Source organism: Varanus komodoensis, unplaced genomic scaffold (assembly GCF_004798865.1).
Source record: "Varanus komodoensis strain SLA01 unplaced genomic scaffold, ASM479886v1 scaffold31, whole genome shotgun sequence".
Lineage (NCBI taxonomy): Eukaryota > Metazoa > Chordata > Lepidosauria > Squamata > Varanidae > Varanus > Varanus komodoensis.
In genome coordinates this window covers 3,360,436-3,378,326 of record NW_025335780.1, presented here as the reverse complement: position 1 = coordinate 3,378,326, position 17,891 = coordinate 3,360,436, and the positions used below count along the sequence as shown (strand labels likewise).

The window sequence follows — 17,891 nt, the reverse complement described above, 5'->3', positions numbered from 1 at the left end:
TAAATAAATAAATAAATAAATAAATAAATAAATAAATAAGAAGTGCACCATCCATTACTTGCTAGATAACTCAATGCTGTGCTATAAACAGGATAACCTTAATTGTTCATACTCTAGTATTTTACAGTAATATTGTTTATATTGTTAAGTAGCCTAAATTGCTTGAAAAATATAAATATTTGAAAACTGTTTTGGGATATAGGAAGATGAAAAGCGTTGCTAAGGGGGAAAGGGGAAATAACAAAGTATTCAAAAAATAGGTGTTGGTAACCTTTTCTTTGAAGATGCAGGCTGACTTCCTATAGTAAGTTACTGTTCCTGTACATCATAATCTACAATATAGTAGAATATATACAAGGGCAGAGTTACCTGCCAGTTTCATGTAAGAAGTGGGACTTCAGGGACGCAAAAAGGTGTTTTGGTGTGCATCTAATGGAGGAAATCAGCTGCAAGGATATTACTATCTCATTATCTTCTAGATCCATACCTAATGGGTTATTGGACTTGGATTTCAGAAGTTTAGCATAGGGGACATTTCACTTGATTCATTTTAAGCTAAGACTGCAACAAAATTTGCAGGTTTCTTTCAAACTAGAAGTTGAGATTGTTGGGTGGGGAGAGGTGGGGAATAGGACTGTGGCAGATTTGTCCATCCAGTCTCAAGATTCTGAGCTTAGAGTTCTTAAAAGCTTAAAATTTTATTTAGGATTTGAAGCAATGTTGTAAGCCGTCCAGAGACGGCTGTGATGGACAGCCTACACATTTTCTAAATAAATAAATAAAATTTGATCCAAAAATTTGGATACACTAATAGATGTAGTGCCAGCGAATGAAGAGCAGAAAATGAAAAAGCAGTTCTAATCATTCTTGGAGTTTAGAGCGATCACATTGAATTCAGCCCCAATAATCTAACACTGTTTCTAAAAGATATTTGGGTCTGCTGAGTTAAGCAACCACACTCTGCATGCACTAGCTGTCCTTTCTTGGTACACAGAAAGTAATCTCAGACATTCTTTGAAACCATGCTGGGCTGCTGGGTAGAAGATAAGTGAATCCAAAGCAAGGCCAAAAAGAAATGTTGCCTGCTTACTCTCCCTCCACAGTTTTCAATCCAAAGATGAAAAATGAGCCATGGAAACAGGACCAACAAAAAATCTGATCAGGATGTTTTCAGTGAGTTATGGCTCTCCAAGAGTGTAAACCTGATTGACATATCTCTCTAGGTGTGGGATAACGTGTAGCTGACCAAAACTAGAGCAGCTGAAAAAGTATATAAGAGTAATCAGTTGAAAATATTTTACAGTCTGCTGTAGAATCCAAAGTATCTGTTCTCTTCTGTGGCCAAAGTCTTGCTGCACCATTCAAACACCAGTTCCTGCCTTCATTTATCCCCCTTTCCCTGTGTACCTTCTGAAACAGATTCTTTGCTATGAGGAAGGACTTGACTGAAGTACCTTTTGTAACTTTAGGAAGCCCAAGATAGCTAGTCCTTACCCTGGAGAGGTTATATTCAATATATTTGTCATATTAAGTAATGCCTATTGGTGTTACTATTGTGTAGAAAACAAAGGTTTTTCAGAGACACCAGAGGTTTTTGTGCCTTTCTGAAAATACCTGTATTTAGTCTGCAGTAAAATGCACATTCTGTTTTAGGGAAAAGTGTGGAATAAGGCTGGTGGCCTCATACAAAAGCTACCAAATATATTTATCTAACATCATCTCTCTGAGTGTTGTTTGGCCTGCCCTGCCACTTGGGCTGATGCAGTATTGACAACACCTTTTCTGGAGCATGCCTACATATGACGGAATTTGCACAATGCTTCCTTTTCCGGGGGCTGTCAAGAAACTGCATTGAGGTTCGATGGCATAACAACATGCCTACTAGACTAATTTAAAGGCACCGGAATAGGTCTGTTCGTACCATTTGCAGCAATATTGCCATTGCTAATTGTATTAGTCTCGTCTACTCACTGATAGGGGTAAGAGCAGATAGACATCCCATTGGTGCATGACAGCTCAGATTCAGGCTTTAGGTTCTTCATGTTCAGCTCAGTTCTTCTGGGTCTTGTTCAAAATGGAAAGGTGGCTTTGCCTTTTGCAGCCGTGGATCGTCTTTCTTCTGCATCACATTTACTTCTGTTTGGGCAGAATGAAGGACAGACTATTCATGACTAGATAAGCTTTTGTCCACATTACAAAAGCAACAGAGAGTCCTGTGGAATCCTTTGTCTTGTGGCTTTTGTGGACTGGAGCACAGTTCATCAGTACTGGATTCTGGCTGTACAAGTGAAGGCCTTGGACTGCCTTCAATTAAAGAAAGTGTAGTTGAACTTTCTCCCATTTTGAGTTCCTGCTGATGTGCTGCATTACACCACTTTTAACATCCAGATGTGTTGGATGATGGGAGTTTTCACCAACACATCTGGAGAACACTAGGATGGCAAAGCTTGCCTTAGTTTCCAAGTCATTGGAGGTATGTCTAAGTCATTTGAGATGTAGCTGATTAATGAATCAATTCATCAGTGAAACTTGAATATGTAAAAGCAGAGCCTTTTCAAAGAGAAAAAGACATGATTATTTTGTTTTTAGAAGATGCACATTAATTTTTCTGTGGGCGTAATACCGGAAGCAGTTCGCCTTCTTGCATGCACAGTATCATTGCTTCTTCTGTAATGGCACTTGCTTCTGTGGACTGTAGATGATGTCTTATATGTTACACACACTATATAGATATAGGGAGGACAAAGTAATTAAAATATATTTAGTGCTAAGAGTTTCAGCTTTTGCTTCCTCCAAAGCTGCAGTGTTAAGTGGAATACTAGCAGCAGCAGTCTAGGATACAGGGAGATGAAAATTCCTAGGAAACATAAGGAATGACTGGTATAAATGTAATTAATTGTTTTACAAGTTTAGGGCCATATGTTGAAATTACTCTACTAGTTTATCTTTTTAATATATTTCAACTTAAGATTCACAGTGACTCCAAAGCATCCTTATTGTTTTGCTGTTGTGTTACTTAACGCCTTCTCTCTAAATATATCTGCTTGCCTGCCAGGCCAGCCTGCTTGTTTACAGTGTCTATCAATCTAGACATGCAAACACATACACAAAAATATGCATGCCAGGGACAACTTAAGTTGATCGAAATGCTATTTAATTCATTTAAGCTGTGATCCCATGGCTTTCTTCCATCCTCTGGGGGGCCATAGGACCTTCTGAGTACTGAGATCCTCTGACCCCAGGGCAGAATCCCTCCCTGCCCCTTGCGGCTAGCATGGTAAGTACTGCATTGGCCACCGCCAGGATACAACCGGGAAAAGTTGTCCTGCCTTTACTGTTGTGGAGTTTATATGTGGTGTGGATGGAAAACTAAAGGCTGGCTCACACAACACAATAAGCCATGGTAGAACCTTGCTGTTCTTCATTGATTGGATAGTCTGGACCTGGCTCTGCATGGTAGGATTCATTTCCTGAAACCATGGGGAGTATCAACGGTTTGCTCTAAGTCTTCCAAGCTTCACCATAACTTTTCCAGAGGTCTGGACCTGGGATTACTTTGTTATCACTGTTATCACACAATAGGAGATGTGGGTGGTGCAGTTGGTTAAACCACTGAGCAACCAGGTTGACAGTTCGAATCCATGCAACAGGGCGAGCGTCCACTGCTTCATCCTAGTTCTTGCTTCCCTAGTCATTCAAAAGCATGCAAATGCGAGTAGATAAATAGGTACCACTTTGTGGGAAAGGCTGGGTGTGAAATCATCTAGTCATGCCAGCCACATAACCAGGGCTTTTTTTTTTGTCATAGAACACACTGGAACGGTGTGCCGGCACCTTTTTTTCCAATGGATTTTACGAAGTTATTTTGAATCATAGCAGATCAGCAGCAAACATCATTAACAGAGTGCCTGCGGGCTGCTTTGTGTCTGCTATCTGATAGTGAGATAGTGAGGGCGCTGCTCTCGGCTTTGGATGCTGCTCGGCTTGGGATTGGTATGTGTGGTCGCGCGCTTACTGCCGGCAGCATGAGTTCCAGCACCACCTTTTTTTTTTCTTTCTTTTTTTTTTTTTTTACAAAAAAAGCACTGCACATAACCATGGAAGCGTCTTTGGATACCGCTGGCTCTTTGGCTTACACACAGAGATGAGCACCAGCCCCAGAGGTGGGCATGACTAGTGCACATGACTAGGAACATTTACCTTAGTATGCTATAGATTTCCCTGGCAAGAGCGGCTGTGGAAGTGGCTGCTTCTAGCCTTCAGTTTCTACTGCCCTCTGCTCCCTAGCAACAGACACATCATTGCTTGCATTATTCCATCGGTTGAGTGATGTGTCTGTCCTCCTGTTTACTTTTGGAAACAGGATGACTGCATGGAAATACAGTAAAGAAGGAGGGGAGGGTAATGACAAAATGACTGATTTTCATAAAAATCTTGTGAGGGCTGGATCTGCTGGGAAGCCCTGCAGACACACAGGTGTACTTGTATTTTTATTTATTTATCTATTCTTCGATTTATATCCTGCCTTTTTCCTACAAAGGGCTCAAGGCAGCTTACATCTCCTCCTCCATCTTATCCCCACAACAACAACCCTGTGAGGTAGGCTGGGCTGAGAGTCTGTGACTGGCCCAAAGTCACCCAGTTGGCTCCATGGCTGAGCAGGGACTAGAACCCAGATCATCTGAGTCCCAGTTCCATGCTCTTAACCACTACACCACACTAGCTCTCAAAACCATGTAGTTTTTTACTTGTATGGAGATGTTTAGAACTTGCCTCAGGATTACAGCAGACCAATCAGGAGCAGGCTGCTGCAACCCATAGTCAAGAAGAGGGAAGCAGTGGGGGTTACACTCCTGGGTGTCATCAGGACGTGTGACAAGGTGGAGAGGTGCGAGTGGGGACTGTGGAATCCATGCACCTATTGTGAACTGCGTACTTCCTCCCAGCAGTAACATTCTCACCAGCACTTCTTGCCAGATGTCTTTATTTCACTTGTGAGTCACTTGGGCATACACCAAGCAAAATGTTGAACCTTCTTTGCCTGCCCCCTTTCGCTCAAAGCTTTGCTTTTGAATCCTCCTGCTCCTGTCCTTGGGGCAGGGGGGAGCACTGTGGAACCAGGCATGCCTGCTCCTCCCTCTGGGTTCCCAATTGGGCCACCCTCCCCCTGTGATGGCAGACTATGGAGCCCACCTCAGGAGGATGGAGCTCTCCATCTGATCAACTCCCCATCTCTAAATCTCCACCCTTGGGATGACATTGCTACTCTTGGCTCCCATGGGTGGGTTGACAGGGCTGCCCTTGAACTAATATCTTCCCGTTAGGCACAAGTAGGTACCCAGGGCCTTGGACTGCAGCTGGAGCTGAGTCTGTTTCAACAACCAGCTCATTCTCGGAGTCCTAGCTGTCAGCCCTGCTGGGATCAGCCAACTGCCCTTCGTCCAGCACATTGTCGGAATCTGAGCTGTCAGTCCAGCCAAAATGGTCAGTTTGTCATGCATGCCTGGGACTCTTGCCAGGACGTGCCTGCACAACAGCTGTCAGGGTAACCACATGATCATCTGACCCATATGTCTGGGCAAAAACCATGTGAATATGGGCTATCATGTGAATCCAGCCTATTTCTGTGGATGGGGAACAGAGAGAGAGAGAGAGAGAGAGACAGAGAGCAAGTGCACATTGGCACAGGAGGAGGATAGAGTTCAGAAAATGGGCCTTGCCTTTAAATTATTTCTGCAAATGCTGTTTCCCTATCAGTGGCTATTTATGGAGAACCCCGTCTGGAAGGTGTTAACTGTTCTTTCTATTTGCTCCACAGGGTCAGAAATAATGGGTAAATCTTGTTTAATGGGGTCCGCACGGCTGACCTAAGGCACTTTACGGTCCACTGTGGAGAAACATTTGACTGATTAAGTGGGCCAACTTTATTGACTACATTATTAAATATGAAGCCTATAAAACTGAAGTGCAGTTCTTCCCCCTCTCCTTTTATTCAAGCACTGCCATCATTACAAATCCCAGGGTGGAATTTGTGGCATTTAGAAGGAAAGGGAAGAATCCAATAAGATTTGCCAGAAAGGGGAGGGGGCATGAATTATTGACTAGGCAGTCTGTAGCAAATGCAGTTTGTTTCAATAACACTGGACAGAGAAGGGTAATCCTGATTTTATTAAGGGAAAAGATGCAGTGGGATGATGCAAAACTCTTCAGAAATTCAAAATTCAGATTTCCAATCCCCCCATAAATCTGCCAGTCTTATTGAGCTCAGTTTGTTTTCCCTCAAAATTCTGAAATGTTTTGTCTGTTGGAGGAACCCACACATTATTATAAACAAGATCTAGTGACAATATTGGATAGGTGAGGAACCCACCTGAGAAATTTTGAGAGTCTTGCCAAAGATAACATCTCTTTCAGTCTCCCTTAACATTTCTCAGATCTTTCACCTCAGAGGCTCAGATCTGATTTGAATAAAACATTTCACAGGCAACTGTACTTGACATCCAAAAATTATGTGTTTTAATATGCAGATAATATTAAATTATGTTCCCAGGCAAATTTTATCTTGGTACCCTCTATGTGATTTGTTTCCAGGAGGTAAGAATGTTAATTTATCACCATTGATAGAAAGGAGCACAACTAAACAGCCTTTGACTGTCTGCCCAAGTATGACTGAAAATACCAAGGAAAATATTACTTGTCTTGATGTTAACACATGATATATTTCTGTTCTCAACGGTGGTCAGACAGAAAGCTCAGAGGAACTCAGGGGTAGGAAATGAAGGTGACACTCCTGTTTTGCTTTTTGTTTCCAATGTCAAGTGGTCAGAACTATCTGCCCAGAAAAATAGGAAATCCACCGGGTTTCCGCAGCTAAATTACTGAATGATACCACAGAAACAGAGATGATTCCATGGCAGAAAATGCATGCACCATTATTCTATGATAGATGAAAGGAGTGAACATGAGGTAAATAATGATTATAGTGATGATTAACATAACAGGCTTCCACAGTAAGGTAATCATGATAACAAGCTTCCCTGAATTAGCAGAGCATTGGTGTACGGCAAATGCAAGAATGAAGTGTAAGAAAAAGTTCAGCTGTCGAACTGTTTGATCATGCATTTTATGGTGATATGCTAATACTGAAGTGTTGGTTCTGCACCTTGCTTGAACTATTGGATCCATCATCTAGGATGGCTTTCTGTCTTACCCTCACCTGACCCTTCATCAGGTGGGAAAGGTCACTGAGATGAATTAGGCTGATAGTTAATCTGTTGTTAAGTGCTATGCTCAAAGAGGATACCCTGGTACTAATAAGAGACATTAGGTGATGCTGTGGGGGCGAGGAGATGACTCATCTCCATGTGTTGAGTGGGGTGGTCTTCAGGGATACTTCTGCTCATATCTCTGCAATGAGAATAGAAGCTCCATACAGCTGAGATCTTTCTTTTCTTGGTTTCTGACCACATTTAGGGGTCTACTTTCATCCAGGCAAGCATGAATAGAAGCCCCCCACAGACTTTGGGTGATAGTGTAGCATATTCAGGCATAGTGTCAGAACAAGACTTGGTGGTTGGCTCAAAGTCACTTAGTGGCCTTCATGGCTGAGCACCAATTTCAATACAAGATTTCCCAGATCTAGCAGCATCCTGGTTCTCTGCTCATCACATGGCAGATATCTGTTTGGTTGTCCTTTCTGTTTGTTCTCAGAATATTCTTTCACAGCTATTAGGTCCTCAGCTCATAATTACATTTGTCATGAAGGACATATCATTCCACCTATTATAATGGTATAGTAGAGGTTATGTGCTAATTGGTGCAAGTTAATTGCTGAATCATGCAGCAAACTCAACTGCTGAATCATAATTTCCTTTTGAGGCATGTCAGAATCTACTATTTTTATAGCCGATGTACTCTTTCAATGCTGCAGGTCTGTTCAGCTACAATGTACCAAACTGTGCGGACTGCTTTGTAGTAGAAGAATATTCTATTTCTTTGAAGATCAAGTTACTTTCCCATTTCATGAGCAAAACTCTTGTGGAGGTTCAGGGTAGAATTGCATGGTCTCCAAGACAGTTCTCCCTTTTGTTTGAAAGCACTAGGATTGAGTTGAAAGAAAAACGACACACACACATATCCGTATTTCTTAGAACTTTAAAGCCTCCATGTCTTCTGTTACTTTTATTTTAAAAGGAATGGTGTTCTAGTGAAAGGTGACAGGTGGACAAGCCTAGTGCTGAACTTCTCTGATTATGGATGTAAGAAAAAGCACTGCAGACTTCTTATCTCAAGACCTAGCCAGGAGCTGTTCAGCAGGGGCTGCAAGGAAGCGCAAGTACTTGCCAGAATTTGGCTGTTGGTGTCAGTAAGAAAGGAGCGTCACTTTGCAAATTCCTGCTACTGGTACTTCAGGTGCATTGTTCTGGAATTCAAACTGAGCCGCTAGCTTGCTTTAACAAGGAAGTATAGTGGTTTATGCAAAGCCACTTTTATACACAGGTGATGGCCCCTCTCTCCAATTAATTTGATAAATCAGACCAAATGTTTGTGATTAGGACTTCTGGGATACATATGGCTTGTGAGTAGGTGAGTCAGATGGTGTTCGAGCCTGCACTAATAGCTGACTTATATAATTTCACCAATATACACGGCTGAAGTGTGTTTTTAATTTCAAACCTGTTGTGTTCTTAATAACTTACGAAACTTCTGCATGCTAAAGGACGCTTTATTTTTAGGTGCCTGCTTCCACTTCACTCTTCCATTTATGCTCTTAACCAGCCAGAAATGAAGACAGGTGGCAGAGACAGGAGCTGAAAAAATTGGCACAGTCTGACTTGGGACACTTTCCTGAGTTAAGGGTTTAGTGCCCCCCTGCCCCTGTGTGTGTGTGTGTGTGTGTGTGTGTGTGTGTGAGAGAGAGAGAGAGAGAGAGAGAGAGAGAGAGAGAGAGAGAGAGAGAGAGAGAGAGAGCGCGAGCACAGACACACACCACACATATTGTACATATCCCTATATAAAACTGTTAAGTATAGCTAAGAACAAATTCTCTGCATTACCCTTATTTATTCTTGGTGTTACTATTTAGGGATATTTTGGCCTTTAAAAGCAATAAATATTTCTTTTCCGTGAATATTTTTCAGCACTTTCACATTTATTTTCCATATGAAATTTTACTTTAGGCTGAGAATAAAGAAGAATAAAGAACGAATCCAGGCAACAAGAAAAAAAGTACATGCTAAATAATAAAACAGGATCACCAAAGAAATCAACTCTCTAATTCAAGGTGTTAAAATGCAGTCTGATCACCTTCCTGGTAGATGCTTATGAGCATCCAATTTAAGCTGTGAACTCTGGTGGCTGCAAACTGCCCTGATGCCAGTTCATCTAAACATTTTTGGTCCTCTGGATTTAGAGCCAAATGGAAAGGAGGAAGGTTGGGGCACCGACTGGACATGAGGCAACTCTGTGGCCCCATCTCCCTGCTCCCTCTCTCTGCCAGCCCCCTTTCCCTCCTCTGAGGCCCTTTTGTGGCCTCAGGGCAGGTGGACAACTGGTGCCATTATTTCTATATCAGCAGCCCAGAGCTGAAGTCGCACCTGCTCCAAGCATACAAGACCCTCTGTTCAGGGTCTGAACACCACGGTCTCCCAGGTGATGTTGGCAAACCACAGGCTTGTGCCCTAAGACTACCATCAGCATGCTTTCAGATAGCTGCTACAAACACAGAGAATCATAGAATAGTAGAAGGGGCCATGAAGGCCATCGAGTCCAACCCCCTGCTGTTGCAGGACACCGCATTACACTATCCCACTCAGATGGCTGTCCAGTTTTTTGTTTTTTTTTTAATGTCTCCAGTGTGGGAGAGCCCACCACCTCTCCAGGCAGCTGGTTCCACTGCAGTATTGCTCTGACAGGGAGGAAGCTTTTCCTGATGTCCAGCCTGAATCTGGTTTGTCACAGCTTGCATTGATTATTCTGTGTCCTGCACTCCAGCATCAGCAAGAAGAGATCTTGACCTTTCTCTTTGTGACAGCCTTTGAGGTACTTATAGAAGTATATCATGTCCCCCCTCAATCGTCTCTTCTCAAGGCTGAACAGTCCCAATTCTCTCAGGCTCTCCTCACAGAGCAGTGTTTCCAATCCCTGGATCATTTTTGTTGTCCTCTGCTGGACTCTTTCTTATTTACCTGCATCGTTCTTAAATCTTGGTGCCCAGAACTGGACACAATATTCCAGGTGAGGTCTGACTAGTGAGGAATACAGAGGAACTGATACTGCCCATGATTTGGAAGTAATGCTTCTGTTAATGCATCCCAAAATAGGGCTTGCCCTTTTGGTGGCTGCATCGCAGTGTTGGCTCATGGAATGATGCTGCATTTCAGTTATCAGCAACTCTGGGGTTTAACTGGAAACCCCGTGACTGGAAGCCAGGGCCAAGGCCCAACAGCCTAATGTGGATGGGATTCTCTCAGGCCTCACGAACAGGAAAGACAGGCATTCAGTATTGGTCTGTGTTGAGGAAAGCCTCTGGATTGGTCAGACTTGGTAGAAATAGTAGACGTCACATGGCTAGTTGGGGAAGGCTCAGGGTTGTGGGACGTCACTGTCAAAACTTGCAAGGGGTATGGTGGGACTCATCTCAAATGCAGGTGTGAATTCAGTCTGCCTTGCAACATGCCTTGCACCTGAGGAGAGCCACAGGGCCCCAATTCATGTGGCAGTGCAAGGCAAGAAGAGGAGCTGGCTGTGTTCCCGTTGCAACTACTGTCCTGCATAATGTTGTTGTGCAAGACTGCATTTGTGTCACGGCCTTCACTGGTATGAATATGGAGAACTACAACTTGGTCTTTTCGAGAAGAGCTAGTCTGAGCCATCAATCCTTTCCTTCTCTGACAGTTTTTGAACCTTAACATATGAGTGCAATAAGCAAGATGAATGCCTTGATGAATTCCTATGCAGAGGAGCACTGTTTTGTCGCTTGGCATCATATATTAGGCTATTACTTCTCTAGAGAACCTGCTGCTTGGATGTTTTCAGCCAGGATGTTTTTTAAAGGCATCTCCATTTCTTACACCAGTACTCAAATCTGTGCGTATTTCAGTTGGCTGCAGGATTCTATTTCAGTGAAACGATGTCAACAGATATGGCAACATCTGAGACTCGCTGGATATGAATGTGCAAACTTGCTGTTAACTTGCAAGAAATAACCGTGACACTCAAGGCATCCGTTTTTTGTGTGTGTGTGTTTCCCAAACTCCAATATAGACTGGACCTTAGGTGTCCACTGGAATTTGCAGTTCCCAAATATTCCAGCAGAGCTCAAAAATATGGCATTACGTTTTTAAAATGTGTCTTTTGAGGGGAAAAAATACAGATGTGTCTTTTATGAGAAAATCCTTAAACCTGAAAAAATGCAATCGTGTATTTAAATGTGAAATTCATGGCATTAAAGAAGACTGAAGCAGAAATGGGGTAGACACAAAATTGTTACAGACTGGAAACTGATTGGGCCACCCCTGATGACAGAGTGATGTGATACCATCGCAATCCTCCTGGACATCTGATCAGTGAAGGCCTAAACGCAGAGCGAGTTGAAAGCCATGAGGGCAGTACAGCCAGTTCTTAACCATCTCGGCTTGTGCAGGACTCTTAGCTAGTTCAGTCCTCACAAGCTGGTTGGTTCCCAATAACTTTCTGCTACAAAACAGGCAATGGCAGACTTGGGCTTTTGAATGGTGTCTAGTAATGAGAAAGTGGAAGACTGTAAGATGCAGTACTTGTCTGTAGGCTCAGCAAGAGGTAGTCTTCCTGTCGGAAGAGCTGAGTAAGAGCTACTTCCCATGCTGCAATTTTAGGTGCATAACTAAGATGTGTTATGTGTACGACTCCACGTATAAAGAACGACTCCACGTATAAAGAGCAACTGCAACAAGCAAGCATTGGTCAGCCATCCCCCATCTAGTGCCCCAAAGATGTATTGAACTACAATTCCCAGAATGCCTCAACTAGCTAAGTGCCAAGGATTTCTGTTAATTGCAGTCCAACACATCTGGCTGGGAGAGAGTGATGCATATTATATGGCTATACTAGACAAGGATTCCAGATAGTTTTGCAGCCCTCTGTTAAGTGTATGCGCAACAAGAAAAGATTTGCCTTTGCATAATAGTTGAAATGGCTCTGCAGTTAGGAAACAAATACCAGCTGCATTCAGGCAATATCACATGCTATCCATGGAGGATAGATGGAGATGCGCATTCTGCCTCACCCCACACCTCCCTGTGTGGATGAGGAAGCGATAGTGTAACCGCATTTGTAATCCTTATGACTCATCATCTTGCCAGTTTCAGGGACTGCAAAAACAAGGTCCTTCATGACTGCAAGATACAGATTAATTAAATGTACAGAAAATCTTTCCCATGTATTGCATTAGTCAGCTGAAAAACTCTGCTATCATGGGGTCTGTGGGCTGACCTTCCTTTTGCTTTTCTCCGGGAACCTGTGATGCAGCAAAGCATTTCCATTACCCTGTCCAAGTCAGTTCTTCAATCTCCTCTTATTTTATTGGGGAAGAGAGCAATTGTCTGCACTCCTAGTTCTTATCTTGCTTGTTGCTGGATTGCACTATATCATCTAACCAGCAGATTTTATGTTCCTCTCCCCCACTCACTCCTCTCACTTCACTTCCCGGGTGCTACTCTGTCGAGGAATCTTCAACACAGCCCCCTCTGCTTCTAGATGGAATGAAATGTTCAGCTGTATTTCTCTCGAAACATTCTGCTCGTGTCAGAGCATGAGGCAGAAACATAAGCAGAGGTGGAGAAAAGATTAGCAAACTGAGCTCTAGCTTACAGGCAGATGGGCCTCACAGTATCTTAAGTTACGTTGACTTGCAGCCTCCTGCTGGGAAAGGAATCACAATACTGGTCTCTTCCTTCAATCACTCCTCTTGCAACTGGCATGTAGAAGGTTATGGTTTTCTTTGTTCTGCATCTCTTTTAACCAAAGTGACAACAGGGTGGGTCCCAGGATTGGCACCAGATTTTGCTTAAACAGAGCTGGCCCACCCAGGAAGCAGGGTGAGGTTACCCCAGCAGGCAACAGAGTGGGAAGGGGGCAGCCTGTGCTGCTTCCGCCACATCTAGGAGCACTCAATGCTGCCATGGTCCCATCCCATTTGGTAGGTGCTTGAGAGTGCCCACCAGGCCAGTTTGGTGATTGGTTCATGGGACAGAAACTGGAGCAGCTAGTTCACCTCTGAAAGCCCACAACTTGAAGATGGGATGCTGTGGGATGTGTATATGCCTAGCCTGTGTGTGTAGTAGGCCATGGGACCAACCTTCAAGAAGAGGAAGAGAACGTCCAAGGCATGCTTGGGTGGCTAGAGCCTGAGCCCATATTTACAACGAAGAATGTACCCTGGGTGTCTTTACTGGTCCAGAGAGTAGCAAGGTTAGGCGCTTGAAACCCTGTCCTTGCCCTGCCCTCAATGGGGTTGCACTCCCACTAAGGAACAGAGTCCGCAGTCTGGGAGTGCTCCTGGACCCAGGTTTGTCCCTGGCATATCAGGCAAGCTTGCTTTCCTGGGTGCACCAGCTTCATCCCCACCTGGACAGACAGCACCTGAAAACAGGCACCCATGCACTGGTAGCATCCAGATTAGATTACTGTAATGTGCTCTGTGGGGCTGCCTTTGAGCATGGTCCGGCAATTACAATTGGTACAGAACAGGGCTGCCCGGCTGGTGATGGGAGTCCCTAGGCCAGCCCACCTGTACGGAAAGATCTTCACTGGTTACCAGGTGTGGCCCAGGTCCAATTCAAGGTGCTTGTGCTGACATAGAAAGACCTGAACGGCTTAGGCCCCGGTTATCTTGGGGAGTGCCTGAACCCGTATGTGCCTTCCCAGCCTTTGAGATCTATGCAGGGGGCCCTCCTGTGTGAGCCAACCCTTAAGGAGGTGAGAGGGATAGCCACCAGGGGGAGGGTCTTTTTTGCAGCTGCTCCCCATATCTGGAATGCTTTCCCAAAGGAGGCCCACCTGGCACCTTCCTTACTTTCTCTTCAGTGCCAGGCAAAGACCTCCCTTAAAAAAACCCAACATTTTCATAATGAATTGCCACAGACCTTTGTTTTGTATGTTTTACTGTATTTTATTGTTTTTAATGTGTAATATGTTATGGTTTTTACTATGTTTTACGGTGTTTTATCTTGTGTTGTGGGCCACCCAGAGGTGCTGTGGCACACAAATATTTTAAATAAATATATAAGTAAACCTCCATCTGACCACAAAAGGGCCCACCGTGCCTCTTAACTGCACTAACGTGCCTGCTTCCCACAAAGCACCTAAGATGTCCAGCAGCAGCGTGAGAGTACATTCGGTTTCCACGCCCCAGGGAAGGATGAGCCATGAGAACGCCATGAAGATGTGTGAGCTAACTCTGAGCCATAGGGAGGACATGTGAGTCCAAGGCTAGCACTTGAGCAGTAAGTAGAAATGATGTTGGCTATTCTGCCGAGAAGCAAAACTGACCAGCCACTGAAACAGGCAGTGGAATCTATTTTTAATCCAGCACAATCTGCAGAGGAATTTTCTGAGCCTTTAGTTCTAAGCTGTTGCTTTGTTATATATGCTTAGCGATGGCTGAGTTCATTAGTAAGCAGGCAGGCAAGAATAGGTCTCTCCCCTCTCCTTCCTCTTGAACCACAGCGCAGCTAGATCAGAAGGGTTCAAATCCCTTTAAAAGGGTACCGTGAATGTGTGTGAACAGAAGTCGCTATCTTTTAGTCACATTGCATTTGGTAATATCCTTGGAGGATTGATTCAAAAGCACTGAAAAAAATCAAACAAATATCATGTTTCCACTGCCTTGAGATCTGTTTCTCTTTGAAATAAGCAACTGGTTGGCAAACAAAGGGATTCTTCCAACTTAGTTGGAAACTTGGACTTGATGCCAGAAATAAAGGCTTTCAGTGAATACAAATAGAACTTCCAAGACCTTTCCTTGTGTAAAAGAACTCTGATGTAACTCTGCAGGAATACAAGATGGGGCATTTTGGGAAAGGAATGTGTTTTTCCATACGGGTTGGCCATGAACTTTGATATAACATTTCTGATCTTTCCACTTTGATTCATCCAATAAAGATGTGAGCAAACAATTCCGAACTGAATGCTAATTTATCCTTGCTAGGCAAAACATACTGTGTATTGATCTTGCTTTTTCACTAGTTGTCTGTTTTTGTTTGTTAAATACTGTTCCTTTGGCAGAGTGGAAACAGGATGGATTCTGACATTTGAGAAGATGAACCAGGGGAACATTTTCTGAGTCAAGGTGGTATATGGTGAATTATTGGTGGTGCCCAGTGACTCATGACTGGAAAGAGGGAGACTTTGACATTTAACGTCAATATTGGTCATCAGATGCAATAGAGTTGTACCGGTTTAACTGGTTGGGACACAAATCAAGCATGGTAGGGAGAGAGGAAACTCATTGGCCTTGAACAAGATGCTAGTCTGTGAAACTCCCATGTGAATGAACCTACCAAGGTAACGTCCTCATGTGATTGGTAACTAGAACAACATGTGACCCACAGTGACTGAATCTGACTGGACTTCCTCTCATGTATCATTTGATTCAATCAGAATTACACAAAGAGCTGCCGACCTGTGTGCATTCCTATCATTCCCTATTTGAAATATTCTAAATGTAATTCCATTTGCATTTCTTTATTGGAATACGTACAGAAGTAGAGCGAGTTATGCACCTAAGCCATAGTTTATGTGGAGCATAATGTTGGCTGGCCAGGCGCATGTCCATCTATACCATATGCTTCCAACATATGGCACAAGGATTCGGCATCTAGGCTTATACACAGTAGCTCATTAACGTACTTCTTTCTCTTATACGTGGCGGTGGGGAGATGGGGAAGCCTCATCTGAAGCAGGGCATGTAATACGTGATGAGAGCTCTTGGGGGCGGGGGTGCAGAAATGTAATCTATGCATTCATAAGAGAATGTGCTTCATGGAAGGGGAGGGATACACATCTACTTATAAACTGCATGGAGGGATTTGGCCATAAATGGCCTCAACTGGGCTATGTCAGAAGCTGGGGTGTTTGTCTTAAGGTACAGAAAAAGTGACAAATCTTTTTATTCAAATATTACTTGCTTTTTAGGCACTGAATATTGGAGATATGCCGAAGTACTTGTGGGAGATTTGGGTACCTGACAAACCATGGGTGGTAAGATACCAGAAATGTTTAAAGAACAACAAAACAGTTTGTTTGTTTTTTTAAAGCCAAGCGTTGTAGGTCCAGTTCGTCATTGAAATCACTCCTGAAACTTGATAAATTCATTTACCAGTGTGGTCCACAAGCATCATGCTTTTCAAATCTTTTTATGAACTTAAGGGATCATCAAGAAGCCACATTTGTCCTTTCGGATAGTCCTGAAAATATCCAACAACTAAGCTTTGGCACTAGCTTGTGGGGCAAAACAAGAAAACAATTTTAGAAGCGCTGTTTAATTTTCTGCGAAATAATTAACTGCTTCTCATGAATCCTGGCTTCCATCTAGTCATACTGAAATAAAACAGAATAATTCAGTGGCAAATCAAGTACGCACACAATACCACACTGGCATACTATCTCAAAATATTCTAAGAGTGGAAGAATGATCATGAACAGTTTCTGTGTAAGAAACTTCATCGGGTACTTTCAAACAGGCAATGTGCATTTTGAGATAGGTTTCTAATTATTTGAGGATATGCATCCTTTTAATAATGGGGCTAATATGACATGCCCCGTTCACATATGGGAAATTCTATCACTGCCCTGTGTTTATGATTTAATAAGGACTTCACTGCCAGGCCATCTTGGAGCCTCGGCATGAATACAATCCTTCTAGGTCTCTATAAGTCAATGGCTTCAGGGGGAAGTTGGAGAAGACTGGAATATCATTCATGGACCTGAAGTTGGTACTGTGTTGTTAACCAGGCTTATGAAGTAGGTTAGGACTGACCAATCCAAAGACTTCAGTAATAGGCCAATCGTAAGGGCCACAGTGGTACTCCTTATGCCTGGTGGTAGTGAAGATGCTTTGAGGCATAAGGACACAAGGTTCCATGCAATTCACTAAAGTAAGCACCAGCCTCAAACAGAACTTACTTGTTTAAACCAAGGAATCCTTGGCAACTCATGGAACAAAAGACTTCTAAACATATATTAGTGGTTGTTTCCTTTCTATGAGGCTGCAATACAATTTCAGGAGCAGTGGAATGCAAAATAAAACTGTAGCACAAGTTGCTTATAACACTCATTTAGGAGGCACTGTTATGGCAGATATACATTTTTCCATTAAAAACTTTCTATCATGATAATAATGAAAGATTTTTAAAATACGATTTTAAAAAAAAATCTGTTATAATGACAATTATAATCTGTACATAATGATTTATCATAGTACTTTATGGATAAGTTAAATCAACTATTTCCTTTTAGGGGCTTTATAAGCTACAATATATTTCCATTCATATAAAATATATTTTGTCTATTTTAACAGTAGGCTGATAATTGTTTCTACTCTGCATTGCCTTGTCTTCAAATGATAGATGAAGATCTGTCAAATCAAAACCCTCTGTCGTTCGCAAACGTAGTCGTTGCCAAATGATGATTTGCCTCCAGATTGCACTGCGCTCATTATTAAATCCACTCAGAAATAATTTCCACCAAAGCCTTATTTAGCCATTCACCAAGTCGGTAGACTTCATGCATGGGGAGTCTGAACCCAGCTGTAATAGGTAAACTTGACACACGGGGAAAGGGAATTTCTAGCATTGCCCCATCCTCTTGTGTTTGCATCACCCTCTGTCGGAAGTGGAACACCCCATATCGTG

At 43.0% G+C, this 17,891-nt stretch overlaps 1 protein-coding gene across 5 annotated transcripts in view; it reads left to right on the top strand.

Moving 5' to 3' along the window:
- The window catches only part of PCDH9 (protocadherin 9), an 802,518-nt gene that overhangs the window by 382,394 nt on the left and 402,233 nt on the right, over nucleotides 1-17,891 (top strand). The window contains exon 2 of one of the 5 annotated variants that reach the window (XM_044437864.1): nucleotides 16,174-16,239. The exons of the other annotated variants lie outside the window; for them this stretch is intronic. Coding sequence (XP_044293799.1) covers nucleotides 16,174-16,239 — 66 coding nt within the window. The remainder of the gene's footprint in view (nucleotides 1-16,173; nucleotides 16,240-17,891) is intronic. 5 annotated transcript variants of the gene reach the window in all.